The 22,942-nt window shown below is 39.2% G+C and overlaps 1 protein-coding gene across 1 annotated transcript in view; it reads left to right on the top strand.

Annotated features, from left to right (window-relative positions):
* The window catches only part of LOC115782662 (IQ motif and SEC7 domain-containing protein 1), a 101,803-nt gene that overhangs the window by 20,752 nt on the left and 58,109 nt on the right, over positions 1–22,942 (top strand). The window contains 3 exon segments of the mRNA XM_075074382.1: positions 2,312–2,341; positions 9,585–9,625; positions 9,628–9,691. Coding sequence (XP_074930483.1) covers positions 2,312–2,341; positions 9,585–9,625; positions 9,628–9,691 — 135 coding nt within the window.

Here is a 22,942-nt window from a genome sequence, read left to right as displayed (position 1 = left end):
ATTCTTGATTAATCCAAAATCCTCCTTTTGATTGTATGCTGATTTTTCTTATCATTGTAATCTTTTAAGCAGAATTTTAAGCCTGGTGATGGATTTCTTGTAGAAATGCACATTGGTAGTTGTACAGTACTGTGGAAAACTATTTGTCCCCTTCTTGACTTCTTATTTTTTTTTTGTATATTTGTCAAACTTATGTTTCAAAAATCAAAGAAATTGTAATGGTAGACAAAGATAACCCGGGGAAATACAAAATGCTGTTTTTAAATGATGATTTCATTTATTAACAGAGCAAAGCTATCCAAACTTACCTGGCCCTATTTCAAAATGTAACTGCCCCCTAAACCTAATAGCTGGTTGTGGCACCCTTGGCAGCAAGAACTGCAATCAAGCATTTGTAATAACTGGCAATGAGTCTTTCACGTTTCTGTGGAGGAATTTTGGCCCACTCTTATTTGCAGAATTATTTTAATTCAGCCACACTGGAGACACTAATTGCTTGTTTGTCATGCCAAAACATCTCAAATGGATTTAAGTCCAGACCTTTGACTCAGCCACTTAAAAACCACCTCCGTTTTGTTTTTGAGTGATGCAGAGATGGACTTCCTGGTGTGTTTCTGATCATTGTAATGCTGTATAACCCACGTGTGCTTGAGCTTCAGAGCATGAATTGATGGCCAGACATTCTCCTTTGGGATTTTCTGGTAGAGAGCAGAATTCATGGTTCCATGAATTACAGCAAGTTGTCTAGGTCCTGATGCAGGAAAGCAGCCCCAGACCATCACGCTACCACCACCATGTTTGACTGTTGGCATGATGCTCTTTTTATGAAATGCTGTTAGTTTTATGCCAAAACTTCCAAAAAAGTTCAACTTGTGTCTCGTCAGTCCACAAAATATTTTCCCAAAAGTCTTGGGGATTGTCAAGTTGTTTTTGGCAAATGTGAGACGAGCCTTTGTGTTCTTTTCTTTTTTGGTCAGCAGTGGTTTTCTTCATGGAACTCTCCCATGGATGCCATTTTTGCCCAGTCTTTCTTGTTGTTGAATAATAAACACCAACCTTACCCGAGGCCTGCAGTTTTTTAGATTTTGTTCTGGGTTCTCGTGTGACCTCCTGGATGAGTGGTTGATGCACTCTTGGAGTAATTTGGTAGGCCGACCACTCCTGGGATGGTTCCCCACTGTTACAAGTTTTCTCCATTTGTGGATAAGGGCTCTCACTGTGGTTCGCTGGAATCCCAAACCCTTAGAAATGACTCTGTAACCCTTTCCAGACTGACGATATCAATGACTTTTCTTATTTTTTTAAAAAAAATCGTGGCATGATGTGTTGCTTCTTGAGATCTTTTAGCCTGCTTCACTTTGTCAGACAGTTTCTTTTTAAGTGATTTCTTGATTCAACATGTCTTGTAGTAATCAGGCCTGGGTGTGGCTAGTGAAATTGAACTCTGCACAAAACTGCATTTTGTATTATCTTTGTCTTTGTTTTGATGTGAAACATGTAAGTGTAACAAATATTCATAAGAAGAAATCAGGAGGGGGCCAAATACTTTTTCACAGCACTGTAGTTGTTAAATCCAGAGTTCTGTACTTTCACATTTTTATCCAGGAATCATCTATTTTATTACATAGTCCACGAAGAAAGTTTCACGCCCATTTAAGGGCTAAGTGCTCTGATATCAGTTACTTGAAAATTGTGTATTGAAAAAATTATTCTGACCTTTACTAACAAAGCATATACTTCACAGCTTTATACCAGGACTCTGAAGAGGGAGGAAAAAAGTAGCTAAAAGGAATGTGGCTCAGTGTCATTTTATTACCGCTTGTGATTTTCCTACTGTGACGCGTCTGTCTGTGATGGATTTGGTCTCTCTTGTTTCCCCATATACCTCAAGGGGACAAATGATAGAAACTTGACCCAATCCAGTACAAGGCAAGCAGCCACTATGTGGACTCAGAAACAACCACACAATTTAATCAGCACCAATGTACAAAAAGTTTTTGTCTGCAAGGATAAAGATACTGGATTCAGTAGACAGATTTTTGACACACTCAGTGGAATATTTTGTAAATGTCACACCTAAGTTGTAGCTGGAATATAAATTGTGTCCATTTCTCAGGAGAGCAGATTGATCTGTTCAAAAGTGTTGCACCTGTCAGTGGCAGATAGGTGCACTTTGCTGCAATAATGCAGCTGCTGAATCAAAGCGTGGTGGTTCGTGGTGCATTTTATGTAACTTTAGCTGTGTTACTGAAACACTGCAGGATCCATGTTTCTACATGCTTAACAAAAATCATTTCTCTTTGATTTTCAGATCTGAATGTGACTCTTCCAGAATGGTCAGGTATGTCCACCTGCTTTAATAATCTATTTTTGTTTTTGTCATATCGGGATGGTGCATCTGCCTTTTACTTATCTCATTTTAAACAAAATCTGTCCCTTTTGGGGAGTTGTCATATTGCTCTAGAAAATACTTTGATGAAGACACTGTCCTCGGTCTTTTAGTTTGAGTGAGGGGGTGAAAAACCAAGGATCACGATGCCAGCCAGGGTAAGTGAGGAACTGAGGTAGGCCCGATGTGGGTGCCTGTTAATGGTGTTTGTGGATATTACACTGTGGAGGAAGTAATGAGATTTTATGTCCAGTCCAGTCCAAGGTCACATTCTTCTGTTGATAGTTGCTGGCTGTGTGAACTTTGATAGCTGGAGATTTATAGGTTTGTCACTCTTGACAGAGTTAAGTTGTGGGTTGATTTAAAACTGTAATGTGAGTCCATCATTTGCTGTGAACACAGCTAAGGGAATATGGCTTGCATGCAGAGAGTAGATGGGCTTCTCTCGCTGGTAAACACACTCCTTATCTGCAGTTTCTCTCTTTAGGGATGCCTCACTGCGGGATCCAAACAGCCTCTCCCTCTGCCTCTGTAGTGCTGTGTATCAAGGACCCAACAGTGTCTAGAAAAGTTGAAAAGATTGTAGCGGAGCCTGTCCCGTGTTTTTTTTGATTTAAAAAAAAATTTTCCAGGCTGCGTCTGTTCTTTCCTCATGTTCTCCGGTGTCTGCTCTCCCAGGCTGCTTCTCTTCTGCTCTAAATGTCCCATTACAAATTTGAAGCAAATTCAGAGGGCCACAGCCTGGAGATGTGTACCGTTCTTTATCTTTGTACAGTCCCAGGATATTTGTTTTTAATCTGTGCATGTGAGGCAGAGACATTTTTATATGAAGTTTGTTTCACACTTAACGGCTTAATCAGCCCAGAAAATGTGTTATATGGAAAATTTTTGTTCTGTATGAATTTTGATAAATCTAAACATTTTATATTTTTTAGTCATTGTTGACTGTTAACAATATTAACATAACTTAAAACATCAGAATTCTGTAAGTTTCTATTTATTTATTTTTTACATTCTAGCTGAATAAAAAGCATAATTTATTCCACAGTACAGAACATTATTAGAGTTGTTTTATTTTTCCTGTGTCTGAAACAGATGTGGAAAGTCTTTTTGATTATTATGATCCCATTTATTTATTTTTCTCTCATATCTCTCAGCCCTGTGTAAGTGCAACAGTAGAAATGGAGGACAAGGCTTCAGAGCCAAATAATCCCATCTCACCAAATTGATGTTTTGATGTGCTTGGAAACCTCCCAAATGGCAGCAGCCTTCTGCTCGCAGTTCTTGCTTGTGAATTTGGCCACAGGTCCCAGAATCTTCCCTTCGTTAGGCGTCCCAAGACTGTTAATGTGCTTATGTGTAAAATGTGGTTCGAAGTGCAAGCAGGCATTTCCACCTGCACAATCTGGATTGCGTGGCTTTGGTGGAAGCTGCATGCAAACTTTATACTGACTTATAATAAATGAGACCGCTCACCTTTTAGCAATAGACATGATGATGGTGGTCTGCAAATCAGTGAAAAGCTTTGAACAATCCCCCCCAATTGCAGGACTAAATCTACACATTTTAAAAATTTATTTTGTATGTATAATTGGACAATATTTTAGAAAATAATAAAATACTTTTCAAGCCAAGGAATAAATCCATTAATAAACAGGTGAAAATTGAAAGCATTCATTTATTTGAATGAGTAATTAGAGCACAGTGCTGGAAATGCTTTTAGGGTTGCTTGATATGTATAGAAAGGTCCAATAAGTTAAAGAGAGTAACCAAATTAAAAAAACAATTAATTTAATACAATACACAACAAAGAAGAAACTTATTTAATTTGTAAGTTATTATTATTATTTTTACTATAGTAAATGTGACAGTATCTCTGTCATCTGTGTTTCTTCATCTGCCAACTCCTCCGTGATCAGGAAGTGAGCAACCAAACTTGACACACGTACCTTAGGCCCATGAAGGTTCTTATCTATATCACATTTTATAGCATTGTGATGTTGCCTAGCAACCATCTACCAACAGGCTAAAAAAAATAACTCTCTTTAGCATTTATGCTCCTATAACACCTTGAGAAAGCATAATTTTTTTTTTTATTTCATGAAAATAGCATCCAATCCATATCCATAAAACTTCAGTTATGCATATATATATATTGTGATACATCAGGTTGCCTGGCAACCACATAGCCACGGCCTAAGATGACCCATTTTTTTTTTTTTGCCTTTATGCACCTACAACACATTGTGAAATCATCCTATCATTTTAATTCGTGACAGTAATATCTCAGTCATAGCCACAAAAGCTGAATTATGCTATATCTTCGTGTTACCTAGCAACCACATAACAATGGGATAAAATGACTTTTTTTTTTTTTTTTTGCATTTGTGCACTTACAATGTTTGTTATAAGGTGTCATTTTAATTTTCATGACAATAATGTCTAATTCATATCCACATATAAAACTTCAGTTATGTATGATATGTTATGATGGCATCAGGTTGTCCTGCAGCCACATAGCAACAGGCTAAAATGACCTGTTTTTTAGCATTTATGAGCTTAACACCTTTCATGTTAGACTAAACAATACTCTATGCATGTACTAATGTTTAAAATGAACTAAAGATGATTGGTGTGGGTTTAATTTCCTTGTCCTCTTGACTTTTGATGAGGTAATTATGAGTTGAGAAACAAAATAAAGTCTGTGCTTTTAATAGTTTATACATTGAAACTATCCACTGTTCAGGTCAGATGTATTTCTCAGCTTTGAGACTTAGAAATTCAAGTAAAAGCAAACAAGGTGTTCCACAGCAGTGGTGCAATTAAGATTAAATCAAAAATAAGAAATTCTAACTTTAACATCCGAGGAGCCCTTTTTAATGATTATTTTAAATTTCAACATTCAAACATTCACAAGCTGTTAAAACTGCCAGTTCAGTAGCTTCAATAAATGAATCTTATTATAGCTCTTTGTGATTCCATACTAAGCTTCATTACACCCAGCTTCTGTGAAAACTTCATTTATGCTACCGCTTCTAATGTTGTTCCCATGATAAGGATATACTATCTCAGTGCAAATATTCTTAGCAACCAACCAGCAGCCAGTTTCAAATAGCTGTGACAGTTACCTTAAATTTCTCCATCATTCACTCAATTTCTCTTGGCCCTGAGTTCCCTTTTGTATCACAGCTTAAAGCTGTTTACTGTAAAATCGCTACAACTGCCAAAACAGCACTCTGCTGACAACACACAGCAGACTTACAGTCACTTACATCTCTCACCCTGTTAATATGCCACACCATGACACAAGTGAGCCTGGCTGTTTAAAATTTTGTGTGTTACATGGCTTGGTAGGTTTCATTATCATTAATAATGGAAAAGCCACCGAACTTGGCTCAGACGCTATAAATAAATAAGCCAAGCTCCCAGAAGATTGCTTTGCACTGGTTTGATAGAAGTTTGAGTGTGGGTGGGGGTGGGGGTGGGGGGATTGGCCCAGTCGGTGATGGAGATTATTCTTATACACACTCTATGGCTAATGAGAGAGGAGTAGCAACATGGTGGTGTTTAATTGGTCTGCTGTTGTGTAATCAGAATGGACGGTTTCATTCAGATGTGATTACGCCCCGGCTCAGATAGGAAGGCAGGCGCTCATCAGCTTCAGTGACCTGCTTTTATTGGATTGTTCTTTAGTGAATGTTTAATGATAAGGTGTTCTCCCAATCCCACTCCACAATTTGTACAGCACTCATTCATAAACCCGACGAGCACGTGGCTGAGGCCTAGAGCTGAGGAGTAGTCGGACACTTAATCACACCAAGTGCAGTGGGAATGCAGGATGAAAATGCTCGTCTTATTTATTTATACCTGTTTACTTGGGCTCGGTGAGATTGTGTTTTGTGATGGATGGCAGTTGTTAGAGTTGTCTGGGAGTGTCTGAGAACAAAGAGCTGGTTGAAATTTTAGATTGTTTGGGATGTTGCATCCATGACTGTGGACCTTCTGAGCGCTCCACATTCTCTCTGTTTATTTATTTATTTATCTATCGAACATGTTTGGTTTGACGCACATGGGGTCCAGCTCGTCAGCACGCTGCAGTAACAGTGCCTGACTTAGAGGTATTCTGGAAAGCCTTGGCGAGGGCTGCAGCTTTGATTTCCCTGTAGTCCTCCACGGGGAGTTGGGGAAACGGAGAGGAGGGGATTATACAGCTCAGTCATTATTGTAGGAATGACAATGAAGAGAATAAAGCTCTGCTGGGCTGCTGTTGTGGGGGTCAGAGCCTCTTTTCAGAGCATGTCTCAAAATAATAGCATAGGCAAAGTGTTTCCAATTAATTCAAACATTAAGTCAGACTAATTTGTTCTTGTAACAGGATTGTGAGGTGATTTATGATGTTCAGTGATATATCAGAAGAATTAACATACAGCATTTAAAGAGCCTGCACTCTTGCAACTTCTTGCTCATGTGCTGTTTCCTAAAATAGGCTTTCGGCTGCAGTTTTCTATCTGAAGGCAGGACATCTTTGTAAAACTGCACAATGTGTGGAGTGAACTGCACTTGATTCACACACAAATCTAACCTACAAAGAAAAGGGGCTGTTCTCTAGTGCACTGTCAGGCCAGCTGAACTGATATTCGTCTGCAAGGACGAGAAGTGACAGTTCTGTGTTTCAGAGGCTCTCTAGTGCTGTCTCGCACCCGCGGCCGGTGTGCTCCTCAGGGATCACACAAACCTATCTGTTGTTGCCATGGCGAGTGAAGCTCAACTTTGATGGGTAGGACACAGAGCCTGCTGTTCTTGTGTTTGTGTGAGTCTCTCTTGATTAAGAAAACTGGATTTTCAGATCTTAACGAGGAACCGCAGCATGAGTGTGCCGTGTGCGGTGACAGAAAGACGCAAGTGGAAGGCACAGAAAGTGTCTCTTGTGGAAAGAACTGACATTTATTTATGGTCTGAAGCAAGGTCTGAGTGTTTGACTCTGTGGGACTTTCGGAGAAACTAATGGAAGACGGGAAGAAAAATTCAGACTAATTCAAGGTTCATAACTCTCAGCTGAGCCAGAGCAGAGACATTAGCATTTTTGAAATTAATAATTCATTGTGCCGAAACAGCAGCAAATGGCAGCAGCCCTGACACAATTAGCCACTGATATATCTCAGGGCCTCGGTGCAAGATTCTTCATCTTGACGCCGTGTACAAGCTAAACAATGAACAATAATTACATTTTCCTTTCTTTTTTTTTTTTTTCTTTTTGAGAAAGATGCATCTTTTTGTTTTCGATGAAGACTTCTTCCTCTGACAGAGATGGGTGGGTTGACTGCAAGTTGACAGCTTGAGAAATGTCCTTGTGAGAAATGTGCTCATCAGAGGCAACCAATCCAAAGGTGGCCTGGCTCAGTGAAACCTTAAACAATAGACAAGAAAGAGAAATATCTCTGCAGAAATGATATCCTGTGGAAGAAGATGAGAAATGTCTGAGCAATCAGAGTAGAAGGAAAAACTATTTGAACTCCTGCACACAAAGCACAAGCTATGAAGTTACACAGATTGACCAAGAGTCTAACTCATGTAACCTTTTTTCTTTTTCTTTGATTCAGCCAGATTGTGTTCTTTTACCCCCAAATTTTCACATATTCACATTAAGCCATTTAAGTCTATTTTTTGATTCCATTTTACTGACATTTTATCCATGTATATGGTTCAAAAAACACTGAAGTCAAGCTGCTTCTGATAGAGGTTATGGTAGCTGTGGATGTGAAGAATTACCTGATTAAATTATCTGGCACTAAAAACACTAATTTGTTAAACCAATTTGTTTTGTTATCGGTGTACAGCACCTGGTAGAATCTCATATAGAAACAGGTATTGGAGCAATACAGCCAACAGATACAGTATGAGCTAATGCAACTTAAGCATATCCTGACTGTATTTCTAGTACATGAAGTGTTAGGAATACTTAATGTATGGTGTGGGCGTATTTTCTTGGCACACTTTGGGCCCCTTAGTACCAACATATCATCATTTAAACACCACAGCCTGAGTATTGTTGCTGACCGTGTCCATCCCTTTATAACCACAGTGTACTCATCTTCTGAAGGCTGCTTCCAGATAACGCACCACGTCACAAAACATAATAAGTTCACTGTACTCAAATGGGCTCCACAGTCACCAGTTCTCCATCCGATAGAGATATGTGGGTTGTAGTGGAATGGGAGATTCCCATCATGGATGTGCAGCCAACAAATCTGCAGCAACTGTGTGATGCTGTTGTGTCAGTATGGACCAAAATCTGAGGAATGATTGCATAAGGATGTCCAACCTAGTACTAGCATGGCGTACCTAACAAAGTGGCCAGCGACAATATCACAGGAGGTTTTTACCAATCGTAGGTCTTCTCAGACCAAAACAGAAGAGTGTAAATGAGGATAAAGATGGGCACAATAGGTTTAAAGGAGAGCTATCACCTGATAGAGTAGGGCTGAAGCCAAAAGTCCCTAATGACAAAGTTTTTTGGAAGTAAAAATTATGTGCATAGACAGTGTTCTTCTGGTAGGAGGTGCTCAGAACACAAGAAGCAGAGAGGAGAGCTGAAGGAGGAGGATTGTCAGTTTTTTTTTTTTTTTTTCTTGATTTATGCTTCCTGCAGCTTTAATGGGCCAAGTACTTATCTGGGCTTTTAAATTGAATATATTAGTATGTCCCAATTTCTACTCAGCTTTGTCGTGATAATACTGTGGTAAATGGTGTAAAACTGATTGTATTTAGGGCCCTGTTATTTTCTCTTTTTTTTTGGGGGGGGGGGGGGGGGGGGGGGGGGGGGGGGGGGGGGGGGGGGGGGGGGGGGGGGGGTGGGGGGGGGGGGGGGGGGGGGGGGGGTGGGGGGGGGGGGGGGGGGGGGGGTGGCAGGGGGTGGGGGGGGGGGGGGGTTATGAATGGTGAGTATGTCCAAACTTTTGACTGGTACTTTGTGTGTGTGTGTGTGTGTGTGTGTGTGTGTGTGTGTTGTGTGTGTTGTGTGTAGCATCCTGTACTAAAATGAATGTATATGAAAAATGGAGTGCACTGAGATCATCAAAGTCACAGACCCCTTGTGGGGACCCTCTGAGTTAAAATGGCTGATTGTAATGCAGAGCAGTCGCTTCATTATGAAAGATTTCTGTTTTTCTTGTAACATAGTCCTGTCCTTCTGTAGGAGACATACATCTCTACCACTCGAAGTCACAGAAAATCCAGGAGGTTGGTCTCTGAGGGTTGCAGAAGAGTCACCCCCTGCTGCAAGTGGAAGTCTGCTTCCTTTGGGTACAGTAAATGTTAATTTTAACAATTACTTCACATTTAGGTTGTCCCATAAGCACCACAGCGAAACAGTGTTGTCTTGTCTTGCTCGTGTCTCTCGTTAATGTCTAAAACTCTTCACAGCTGATATTGATCGCCCTGCTAATTAGCCTTCCTGTGTGAGAAGTATTGGCCATGACAGCTTGACAGCTGCAAACTTTGCCGCGTCCTAATGTTTGAGGCTTTGCAGCTGCTCTCATCAGCTTTTTATGACACAGCAGTTTGATTGCTGCAGTGCTTTTTTTTTTTTTTTTTTTTTTTCCCCTGATGTGCACAGTGAAGTCTTCTAACCAAATGCACTGTAGGAGGAAATCATTAAGTACAGCCTTCATGAATAAGATCCTTCATTGCTGCGTACCCATTAGCCGTGCTGAGCTTGGACCTGACAACCTCTCGACAATGAGGAGGGAACAGAGCAGACTGTCGCATCGATGGGAAGACTTTGGGGCCTTCAAAGAGAATTTCAGAGGCACCTCCTTGTGCTGTGTGCTTCATCATCAAAGCAATGTGCCCTAATCCACAGCCCAATTTTGGCTCATGTGCAGCCCAAAAATAAATCCTACTGCATAGTGGGAACATGTTCTATTTTTAAAGAGCAGTGTTCAGAAGTTTCTGATGAGTAGTAACATCTGCGGGTTGTTTTTAGACTTCTGTAACATTGCAGAAATGAGGCTTTGCTATTTTTTGCTGATTAATATCTCACTCACTTGTGCGCCCTCTACTACCCTCTCAGTATGATTGTTATACAGTAAGTAATTTTCAAGCAGAAAGCTAATAGTTAAATGGATCATGACTGTAAACAAGATGATGGCTGTGCTCTGAGGTTTAATCATCAGCTCGGCAGCACTGTTTGCGTCTCTTTAGGTTGACTTATCTCGATGTTCAAATAGGATAATTATTAAATGATGGTAGTGAAGGGGAACAAGTCTCCTTCCTGATGATTTTGGCTTTGATGATTTATTTCAAATGGCTGCTTTATTACTATGTATCCGATGTAATTATTAAAGTACAAAAGTTAATTTCTATTGATCGTTCCCTTTATTTAGGGAGCTCTGTGGCAAATACTGATCATTACAAACAGCAAAAGCATGGCTGATATAGTGGGATTTTTTTTTTTTAACCTTATGAGGTGTGTGTGTGTGTTGTGTGTGTGTGGTGTGTGTGTGTGTGTGTGTGTTTGTGTGTGTCCATCATTGTGTCAAAAGATGGTCCTGCAGCCGGAACTAAAATGTGTGTTTTTTTTTTAAGTTGGTACACTGGTAGATTTTTATATCCCTCTGTAGACCAGTTTTGTCAGCATAATAGTGTTGCGTCAGACACACAACACCCGCACTTGTACACTCACAAGGAATAGTAAGTGACAGGGCAGACTGGAAGTTTTCAAATCGGATCACTGCGTGACCCAAACTGCAAGCAAACATTTGTTATAAAGGCCTTGGTCACAGCTGTCTTTTGTCATGCTTGGCTTGTTTGGAGGTATTATTTCCTTGGAAAGACAGGAAACTTACTGGATATGATGTTTCAAAGGTCCCGTGCCAGATTTGAACCCAGGATGTTGTGCTGTAGACCAGAATGACTAGAAAACAATATTTTTTTTCACATTGTGTCTGAAAAGAAATGTTGGTTTTATCATTCCCTGTCGAGGCGCGCTGGCTGTTCGAGGCTCTCTGTGACTGCTTGATATTTTTGGATGTATTTTCTGAGTGTGTTTATGTGGCACTAAGAAAATGGAGAGAGTGAAATATTAATTACCATGGCTTTTGTGGTCTGCTGTGCCCATGCCCTGCAGTATGATTAAAAGTCACTTGCCTGAAGTCTTGAGTGACCCATAATGGAAAATTTTACAGAAACCTTAATTATAGGAAATGTTTCTAGTGGTGAAATTATTTACTTATTTACATTATTTCAAATCTTTTTTTGCCCGCCCAAACAAACAAAGAAACAGATTTATGTTTAGCTTTTGTTGCCCTGTTATTTGAAGCTTATTATTTTCAGATGTCTGTTAGATGCTGGTCATTTTATAATTTTCAGTAATTCTAGACTTTCGAAACTGAGTTAAAGAACTTATTAGACTTAATGGAACAACTCTGTGTTGAAGGAGTGTTGTTCATAGGGTCTAGCTTGTGCCTCATCCTTATGCCAGAGTCGGGCAATCTCTGGGGACGACCAATCAGATTCAGAGCAGGGAGAGAGGTGCTATACTGCAGTAGCATAAACACACTCCAGGGATCGACTTTAATTTGCTTCTGCTGTATAGTGTTTCTTACTTCTCTTTTCTTGTTTGCACGCTGTATTTGATATGCACCTGTTCTTTTCTTCTTTCTCTGTTCTCTGCCTCCTATATCAACGCAATCACAACGCAAGTAGCATTTGATGCATGTTGGAGTCTAGGCAAGAGTGATGAACTGTTTTCATGTCATGAATATGCATTTTGATTCATTGACGGACATTTTCTTATGATGATTCTGCCACTAAACTTGGTAATAGTATTAGAATGTACAGATTAAATGAGGCCAGCACAACAACAATAAGCCTAGAAAAAGTTCACTTCCTAGCACCAGAGTGGAAAAGCAATCTCCTTCAAATGTTTGGAGCACAAAGAGAAAGTAGTTCCAGCAGGTTTTGTCAGTGCATGATTTGTTTTCTTTAATATAGACAACAGGCCAAAAACATTGTGGCTTTTTCTCATTGGGGTTCTGTTCAAAAACTCTCAAAACATCCAGAAATTGCAGCAAAAGGCAGACAGTAAAATATATTTTATTCAGTTAGGTCCATAAGAGTTTGGAAAAGGACAGTTTTTGTAGTTTTATCTCTGTACAGCAGCACAAAAATAAATCAGTCAAGACTGAACTGCAGACTTTCAGCTTTAATTCAAGGGGTTTAGTTAAAGCATTGCATTAATTCTTTAGGAGTAAGGTGAAAGTTCTTTGCAGTCAGTGACTGCCTGAAGTCTAGAACCCATGGACATCACCAAATCCTGCGTTTCTTTACTGCAGCCGGCTTCACTTGCTGCTTGTTTGCGGGTCTTTCTGCAATCAGTTTTTAATTTAATAACTGAAAAGCATGCTGTGTTGGGTTGCCAGTTTTTTTTTTTTTGCCTTGAAAACTCTCTGTTTGCCTTTGCAGTATGCTTGGGGTCGTTTGCACTGTGAAGCTCCATCCGATCCATTTTGCAGCTTTTGGCTGAATCTGAGCAGAGTACAGTTCAGAATTGATCCTATTACTGCTCCAAAAAGAGACCAATGGATGTTTTCTGTCAAAGTCTAGTCTGGCCTTTCTTGTTCTTCAGTATAACCAGTTGTTTGCACCTTGTATTGTTATAACTCTGTATTTCCACTCAGGGTGCCTCTTGATTGCACACCTTGACAATCAACTCCTCAAGAGTTCTTTACTTGGTTAGATGTTGTGAAGCTGTTTTTCTTATTAATCATGGAAATAATTCTGTCATCATGCACTTTAGTTGTGTTCTGTGGTCCTTTGGGCTTTTTTTGGCATGCTGTTTCTCTGATAGGTTTATTTGGGGTTTTTCAGACTGATCACGGCCTCCTTCACTTCCTTCGATGACTCTCGTTGAAAGTTTCAGTGAATGGCCACCAACTCCAGATGCTTTATCTGCTTAATTTGTCATAGAATAATGAGGGAATAGGCCTGTTCCCTTGGGAATTGATAAGGACTACAGTACTTTTGTTAAACCCCTTAAATTAAATCTGGAAGCGTGCAGTTCACTCATATCTTGATATCTTGAAATTTATAATCCACTGTGTTGGTGTACAGAGGCGAGAATACAATGGATTTGTAATCATACAAATACTTATGGATCATACCAAGTATACTATGTGTTTTATAAAGTAATTTGAATGAGATCCTGGAGCCTTATCTCCTCAGGTGGATAAATCCAAAGCTGAGGGTCCCTGATGGCAAAAGTCACCTTCAGATTTAAGCCTTGATTTTTGGAACAGCCAGGAGGGCCCCACCTGAGGATCTAAGGCTATGAATTAGCTCAACATTTTTGCTATGTAGCTTGTTGGCCAGACCAGACTTTTTGCTTTAAAAGGTAAAATCTTTGTTACTCTTGCAGCACCTTAGACAGGAAAATGTGTCGATGTAAACTCCAAGCATTCACACATGAGTTCACACTGTGATCATCACCCAGCTGACCTACTGAAATGTTACTGGTGTGATGATGTCCTCCAATGCAAGAGCACAGCTGAACCAGAATAAAGGTGGTAGATTACCTGACCTTTATCAGGACGCCCACATCATTTTCCTCAAGTTATATAATGTCTTTCCATTTTTGACTTGCTTTAAAGTGCAGTAAATCAGGAGCTAGCAATAAATCTGAGTCTGCAGACCACAGAGTGGAAAGGAGGGAGGAGGAAACATAAAATTTAAAAAGAGAAGTGAATGTTAAAGCAGCGAATTCATGGAATGAAATGGATCACTTTCATATTAATTATAAATTAGATATTATTTTGTTAGCTACAAAAATGCTTGGAGCTAACTTTCAAATAGAGCAAGAAGTGAAAAAACTTTGTTGAAGCGCTGCACTTACACTTAACAGCAAGCTTTACTAGACCTAATTCAAACTTGACTCAAGGACAGCATGAGATGTAATGAGCACTCAAAGACATTATTTTACAATATTTCAAATAGTTGACAAGTTAAGGCCAACATTCCTTTGGCCTAAGAGAGAGATTAACAAGAAAAGGAAACTCAGTTTTCAACTGAACAATAAAAATATACTACATCTGCAAGAACTGATCATTTTTATTGGTACAATTATTCCTGAATTATAGAACTGTCAAAAAATGTGTTCATTAGATTATAATTTCCCAGCTTCCAAGGTAATTTTTATTTTATTTTTTTTTTATTGGCTGTTTGTTGCATATCAGTGTTCATGACAAAAAGACAAACTGATAATCAGTATAATGTGTTACACTAACCAGTTGTAAAGTTATTGTAAATATATCATCATTGGGATATACAGTATGTAGATAGACAAAGAAAACCTCTCAGGAACTTGAAAAAGACAACTGGACTTCTTAATTTCACCTCTTATCCAGTTCTAAAACCAAAAGGTAGAGAGTCCCGTGGATTTAAACCCTAGAGGGGCTTGTCCCCTTTGGAGGTTATTCATGGCCCATCATCACATGAGCCAAGGTTGTGAAAAAAGGCGTTTCAGGTGAAAACACTGGTGAGACCTTGCCCCACCCTATCAGGTGACCTAGTGATGTTACCTGAAGTAAGGTGTGAGTGGAGGTTGAGGTGCCTGGGAAAGGATCTCGAGATTGCATTGTTGGTGGGTGACCACCTCTGTTCAATGATGGTCGTTCGCAGTGGACATAGGGGAGTAAAGGAGACCATCTTTCAAACTGTCTTCCCGGTCCAAAATGTGAACACTGGCATCCTCAAAAGGGCGTCCTTATCCTTTAGGTGCAGAATTACAGCTTGTCCTGTCGAGGTGGCTCTTCTATGATTCTTCTATGTGTTTGTGGAGTGGCCGTTTAGTTTCTTGAATGTAGAGGTCCGAGCACGCCGCACTGAACTGCATGTGTTTGTGTTTGGGAGAAGAACTGCATTGTCATATTCTCTTAGTAAGGACACATAAATAACTACACATAAAAAAATGTTGGGAAATCTTCTTATATTTTGTGTGTTCGAAAGGCCAACGTATGGTCAGTATAGTCTGAAAAGCCAGTGGAGCTCTAGTTTGTTTCATTTTGTTCAGTCTTTGCTTTCTTGTGTTGCTCCTGTGAGCCACTTGTAACATGGATTTTGAAAAGTGCTGTATAATGTTGTTGTTCTTATTTCTTAAAACCTAAGGGTTCCATGTCAAAATAGTAGATAATCTAAATATCACTGTTGGCCACAAAAATATATCTTTGGTCAAATGGAGTCTTTGTTCTCCAATTCTTTTTGTATTTAGCCTTCAGTCACATCGCTTTTCCATTTCCACCTCTGTAATGATTTCTCCCACTTGTATCTTCTGTGGCTCTAGCTTAATTTGTAAAGACTAGTGACTGTTTCATTTCTACTCCCCTCCCACGGCTATTGAGTGTAGAGTGCTCTGCAGCAGTGAGAGAGGTGAAAACAGGAAGTGTATTTATGTCAGACTAGGAAAGCAGAACTGGAGCATACAGCCAGTCCAATAGGGATGCAGGATTTCAGCTTATTGTGAGAAAGGATAATTTCTCTATACGGTTTACTGAGGGAGAAGAATCCAAATTTATCTGCAGGCATGTGGCGGAAACTTGAAAGAAAATGGTACAAAAGCAGCGTATTATATGTTATATGACCAAATGGAATGTAGGAATGTAGACGACCACATTAAATGAGGAGGGGAAAACAGAATTCTTCCTAAACTACGTGAACAAAAAGCATGTTTTAACTGATTGGGGGTACTGCGCGTGTAGGAGCTGCTGTATTCATTGCCTGCAGCTGCCTTCTAGTTCAGTCCCGTCCAGAGTTAAGACTTCTTTTGCACCATCAAGCTCAGCCCAGGGCTGAATGAATGCTCTTAATACCCAAGATGCTTCCTTCTCTCCCTCTCATGCTTTCCCCCCTCACTTCAGGCGTTCTTTTTAATTCCTCCCTATTTTTTTTTCCTCCAGATATTCTTTGTTCTTTCACCTCAATCAAAAAAAAAAAACCAAAAAAAAAACCCCCACATCTGCTGGTCTGTATTCTTACACCCTCTTTGACGCTGTGGTGCGTATCTGTGTCTCCCTTCTTCTCATCAATTACAACAACCCAAATCTGACTTGATTAATAGCTAAGAGGCCGGGGATTTACAGAAGTAAAGTAGGACTTGGTGATCATGGTGAAGGGTAAATCTTTCTGAAGTGTTTACACCCCTCTCTTAAGGCTCCCATGGTATTACCAGTAGGTTGTAAAGTTGCTGTTGCTGGACTGCTCCATTTATCTGAGTCTGAGGTTCTCATTTGGTATTTGACTTTTAGAAAACATCTAAACCTGGAGTTCCACTTATACATATATAATTCTGGGGTTTTATGTTTTTTAATTATATTCAATGGCTATTTCGTAATAGAACCTGTGATTATCTTCACTGCAGAGCTCATTGATTCCTGCAAAATGCCTTTTTTTTCCTGGGATCACAGACCCCTGCCCCCAACCTTCTTCTGAAGCAGCCAGTGTCTTATTTGCTGATGGCTGGAGGGAGGAAGGCAGCCCGTGAGACTATGATCTGGCTGCAGGGGTGAATAAGGTGCGAAGCGACTTATACAGAGAAATATTACAATATGTAGGTTTATGAACCCTGCATCATGACTGTTGCATGCATTTCACTGCACATTTCCCCTCTGTAAGGCCTTGACAGTATCTGTGGTCATTTAGAAAGGAGCTTAACGACGCAGTAAACATTTATTGTATGTGGCTGCAAACAGTCCTGGATAAATGAATGAGCAGTTGTTGCATCGATGAGTTAGTGCTAGTTTAAAAAAAGCAGCAATGAAAGTGCCTTCCACCCTCCATAAAACTCAGCCGCTTATATTAATTCCTTCTTTTTTTGGGCTTTTTATTTTACCGCTGTTAAGATTGTAAAGGTTTGATTTCACAGATGGAAATTACAACTGTGCAGTGATTTAAAAGACTGTGAAATAGAGGGCCCAGTACCTTAAGTGTTTGAACTCTTGAGAAAAACTCCCATTGTCTTTGAAGTTCCCCGTTTCTGTTTCGTCATCACATTCTCTAAGAGTAATCACAGGCTCACGCTGCGCTCTGAGGCTGGATCACTGGAAATGCACAGTTTTGATTCAGAGTGAATGCAGGCCATTGTTTCATAATAAGTTGCTTTGACTCTAAGAAGCAGAGCAGAAATTGATACTTTTTTTGTGCAATGTGCCTTTCACGTTCCCTCAGTTCTGCTGTTACTCCTGTGGGCAAGAGAGAATATGTGCATGTGCATAGGCTGTGTGGTGTCACTGTTTTGCATTCAGGCAGCCATGCATGCATAAACAGCTTTGAAGGATCGTGATGCTGTATTATAAAGGCTGGCCAAGTGATCACTTATGAGTATTATGGCTGTTGATCATATGTATTTTGACTCTCAGTGCTTTTTAAATGACTTTTCTTATTTTCTGTCTCATAGTTAGGCCCATAGGTCCATCAGGACAATGACAGTTTTTTGTTGCTGGGTTGGTGTGTGTGTGTGTGTGTGTGTGTGTGTGTGTGTGTGTGTGTGTGGTGTGTGTGTGTGTGTGTGTGTGTGTGTGTGTGTGTAATTTGCCTATGTGCACCACCACAGTGGATTTTAGATCAACTAATTGACCGAAGTTCAGGTTTGCAGCTTTAATTCAAGGAGTTTCAAGTATTGCATTAACTTTTTAGTAATTAAGCTAATTTCTTTTATACATAGTCCATCATTTTCAGAGGCTGGATATACAGTGTCTGTTCAGATAAGTCACTCCCTGGATTTAACTGTGTTTCAGCTAGCAATAGGTTGTTTAGGCCCTGATGCGTGAGGAACTTCTCTTTTTTCAACAACCATGTTGGAACACTTATCCTGTGGTTGTGGAAAAGATGTTACTCCATCAAATTATTATTATTGTTATTGCTTAAATCTACTAAAACTGGGTTAAGAAACCGTCCAATAAATGATTAAAACCCTGGAGGGATTGCAGTGAAACATCATCTTCAAGGAAGAAATGTTGTTGGAAAAAAAATCTTGTATGATCATGATCAGAGATCGCCTAAATGTTTGGTGGAACTCAGATCATAAAAAAATCAACAGTGTAACTCATAGCTATGTTTTAATAGTGAAGGTGGCACAATATGAAGAGAACTCAAGGAACTGGGACTAAATGGCTTAAGAAAACCACTTATCAGTGAGCATAAAGAGTGGACTCTGAAGCAGCAGAAAAAGGTCACATGGCCAGATGAGTCCTGTTTCAGAATGAAGGGCACATCAGGGTTGGAAGAGAATCAGACAAAGTGATACACGTCAGACCTGGTGCCTGTGGGGGGCAGTGTTTATGATCTGGGTTTGCTTCAGTTCAACAATGTTATGTGCCAAAAAATGAAGTCAGCTGACTACCTGAACGACCAGGTTTTTCCATCAGTGGATTTTTTTTTTTTTCTTTCCTGGCACAGGCATATTCCAAGATGCCAGGATTCATTGGGCTCAAATTTTGAAAGAGGTGTTCACAAAGCATTAGACATCGTTTTAAAACATAGACACCACAGAGTCTAGACCTTAAACCCAATGAGAATTTTTGGGCTCTGCTGGAGAAGATTTTATGTAGTGGTCCAATTCTTCCATCATCAGTATAAGACTGTGGAAATAAAAGAATCCAACTCTTGAAGAAAGCTGGCTTAAAGGGAGGGGAAGGGTGTATTAACATCTGTTTCAGACAGTGGATGATCTGAGCTGCTTCAAGAATCTATCCATAACTGCAAAATGTTTTACAAAAAGACCCCGCTAAGCTTTTAAAATCAGTTTAAATCATAGAAAATAGCTGCCTGAAATTTTGAGAACGAAAATATTAACCTAATTCAAACAGTGTTGATAATTTGCTGGCCTTTTCTTGGGTATTATGTCATCCTAAACTGAGCAGGTTTCTGGTAACTGTTATTTGGTAAGGTGCTGATAAGAAGTTTAAAGGTTAAATTGATGGATCACAAAAACAAAATCACTTCTAACCATATGAAATTATTAAATAATCTGTTGGCATAGAAGCTTTTTATAATATTGCCTAACATTTTGGGTAAAAAAAAAACAAAAATTTTTTTTTTCTTTGTTTATTCCCTGGTGAGAGCTGCCATGTATGCCCTATTACCTTGACAGTTGCAATAACCAAGCTGTCATACAGCACAAAAATATTACTGAAATGAGCACACACATCCTATTTGCAGCTGTAGCCTTAAACCCTTCTTAAATCAGGTATCAGCAGCAGCCCTCTTAATAATTTGCCATGGCACGATCTACAATACAACATACTGCTCTTGTAAAAAAAAAAAAAAAAATATATATATAATATATATATATATATATATATATATATATATATATATATATATATATATATATATATATATAATTATACAGATGAAAAAATAATTTTCAATCTGCAAACTATATGCATGGAAAAGCTGTTTAATTAGAATAAAATGTATTTGTGTGGTCTCCAGGAGCTGGAGTTTGCACTTCTTCAGCCATGACTGAAACCAGTGTGTCTGTAGTAAATGTCTGTGTTCAGGAGTAATAAAAAGACACCCAGATGTTTGGTGACAGGGCACAGGTGTTACATTTCAAGACAAAATCATGTGTGACATAAGTGTGATTTGGAAAGCCTTTGGGTGATACATGTCCAACTGCTGAGCCTCAAGCTAGAAACACATGTCAGAGCACCCACCCCCCCACCCCCCACCCCCAACCAGTGCTTTTCTTTCACTGTATTATTTCCCACTGCCACTTTCCATGGTAAATTAGATGTAGTGAGAGATTAGTGCTACTGTGCGACTGCCTCACACAGCTTATCCTTTCATTAGTTCCATGCCACAATATCAGGCAAAGGGGACCAGGAGCGTTTCAGATCTGTGTCTCAGTTTGATAGGAGGCATTTGCAATTCCAGAGATCTATATCGGTGCTCGGATCGAGCTGAGGGACAGCTCAGAGGGATAAGGTGAAGGAGCAAGGAGCAGGTTACCCAGGAAATAAGACTGAATAGCATGAATGCCTGTTTTTCAGCTCTACCACTAAAGAAACAGGGATTTGTCTGTGCAAATGCAAGAAGATATTAAAATGTTGCTGCTGCTGAATGAATGATCTGTTTGTGTAGGGGTGAAATTGCCTGCAATCGCAGAGCAGAATGACAAACTGTACATTACATCATGAGAATAATTTATACTAAATTACCTAAAATTTACATGTAGTATCTGGATCATTTGTTTGTTTGTTTTTTGCTAGTCTGTACTATGTAAGTCAAGTGGTGCTAACTGGTGGAAATTAAGGCAAACAATAATATACTGTATACAAACATGGAAGTGTACATATTCCCAAGGTAACTGAAATAACAGCCACTTAAAATTATTTCCAACATGTTGGCTACTTTCTATATTAATATTTTTAAATAAAAAGAAGACATGCAGATGAGTGGCTCAGTTACTGTGGAGGGCATTTCGCTGCAAGGGACTGGATCCACTTGTTCCCTAGTGGAAAGGGACGGTGCTAATAATTACAAAGTCGCGGTCTCTTCCCGGAGGACGATGCTCCATCTGAGTATAAAAATGATGTAAATCTCATGCTGTGGCCTTCACAGTCACCAGATTTTAACCGAGCTGATACTGTTCTACACACAAACACACACACACACACACACACACACACACACACACACACACACACACACACACACACGCACACAGTGAAACACCTTACTTTTCCTTCTATTTGTGTGATAAGCTTATAACTAGGGATCTTCCTGGCAACTAATTTCTTAGCCAGAGAAAAAGATTAGACTAGTACAAACAACAGAAAATCCTCAGAAAACATTTAAAACTGGGTGTATGTCAAATGGATTAAGTTAAACATTGGCCAAATAAATATTTTGTGTGTATTTTAGGGGCCATATGAAACTGTTAATCACTGTTAATCCTTATTAATCAAATTTTTAGTCTATTCTTTTTAAATGCAAACACTCAGTGTCAGTTAGCAGCGGTAGCCTCAGTTTCCTTCATGCTAGTGTCTATAACCCAGTGCAGAAATGGTTAAACCTCCCATCTGCTGCTTGGTTATATGCCTTTTCTGTTTTTTTTCCTGACACAGCCGACGTACAGCTGCTCTTTTAAACATTGAAGTGTTGCTGAACCACGCTGGTTTCCCCCTCGCTCATTGACAAATTCCAATCACAGAGAGAATGAAAGAGAGCAGGGCACAGCTGTCTGTTCCCGAGTAGTGGCTGGTCATGTCATAACATCTTTGAACTGGTAATTGCCATTGCACATTAATAATATAAGAATAATACGTTTGACTGACTTAGATTTCTGGCATCGATTAGGAGGGGCACCAGTATTTATAGCAAACATGGTCAAAACTGGTTGTGATGCAACGGCAAAAGCTGAACTGTAGATGGATGCATGTTAATCTTTGTATCCAGAATTGAAGTCTAGTCAGATCATCTCTTACAAAATGAGAAATATAGATCAGGTTATTATGAAGGAATTAAATTTGTATTTTCTTTTCTTTTCTACAACAGCTACTGTACAACCACTAGAAGAAAAGTAGAAGAAGAAAACCCAAAATCTCACAACTGAAATGTTTCTGGGGAGACAGTAATGTGAGGGAACAGCTGCAGAAGTGACAGAAACCAAAACATGCGAAGAATCACAGTGAGATATGATTAAAAGAAGCAGGTGATTCTTCAATGTGTAATGTGTGTTTTTAATTGTGTGATTCAGAAAATACTGTAAATACATGTTTGCTATTAGCTGTTTATTGTCAGCATGTCACTTCTGCAGCTGTTCCATCACGTTTTTGTCTCCCCTGAAACATTTCTGTTTGGTTTCATGCGCTTTTTCTTTCTTTTTTCTTTCTTTTTTTTTTTTTTTTTTGGGAGCTTTAGTCGCATTTATGTATTTGTTGTATTCAACTTTTGTCTTTCTTTTGGTCTTTTTTTTTTTCTATTTCTTTCTATTCAATTCAGATTTTGTGTTTTGTGTGCCTCTCAGGTCCACTGTAGAAAGAGGCTTAAAAGTGTGAGATCTTGAGTTCAATTCACCATGGAGTTGTGTATTTTCTTTTGCTTTATTTCTGTCAAGGATGAACAGATAAACAGAGAGTAGAAAGCAATTCTTGAACACGAACTTTCTCTAACTAGAACATCTAACGGCAGGCTAAGAGGTGGCGTGAGGATGTACCTCAAACTGACGTTGGAACTATTTCTCAACCGTGACTAGACATTGAAGAAAAGATCGCCCGCTGATGGTTATTCAGTTTTGAAATGTTTGCTGAGTACTTGTAACGCAGTCCATTTTTCTGGTGACCTCTCCAAAAATTAATTCTAAAACATAATAAAAATATTATTTAGGTTTTCCTTTTTACGCCTAAATAGGTAACATAATCCAAAGGTTGGATCACCCATAGGTTGATTAAGAATATATGTATATATTATTATATCAATAATATATATTGTGATAAATCAGCCACAGAGGTGGCATTCCTCGTTTTCCTTATGTATTATATTTAAATCTATGAATTT

This window comes from Archocentrus centrarchus, chromosome 7 (genome assembly GCF_007364275.1).
Source record: "Archocentrus centrarchus isolate MPI-CPG fArcCen1 chromosome 7, fArcCen1, whole genome shotgun sequence".
Classification (NCBI taxonomy): Eukaryota; Metazoa; Chordata; class Actinopteri; order Cichliformes; family Cichlidae; genus Archocentrus; species Archocentrus centrarchus.
This window is presented reverse-complemented; position numbering and strand designations above follow the sequence as displayed.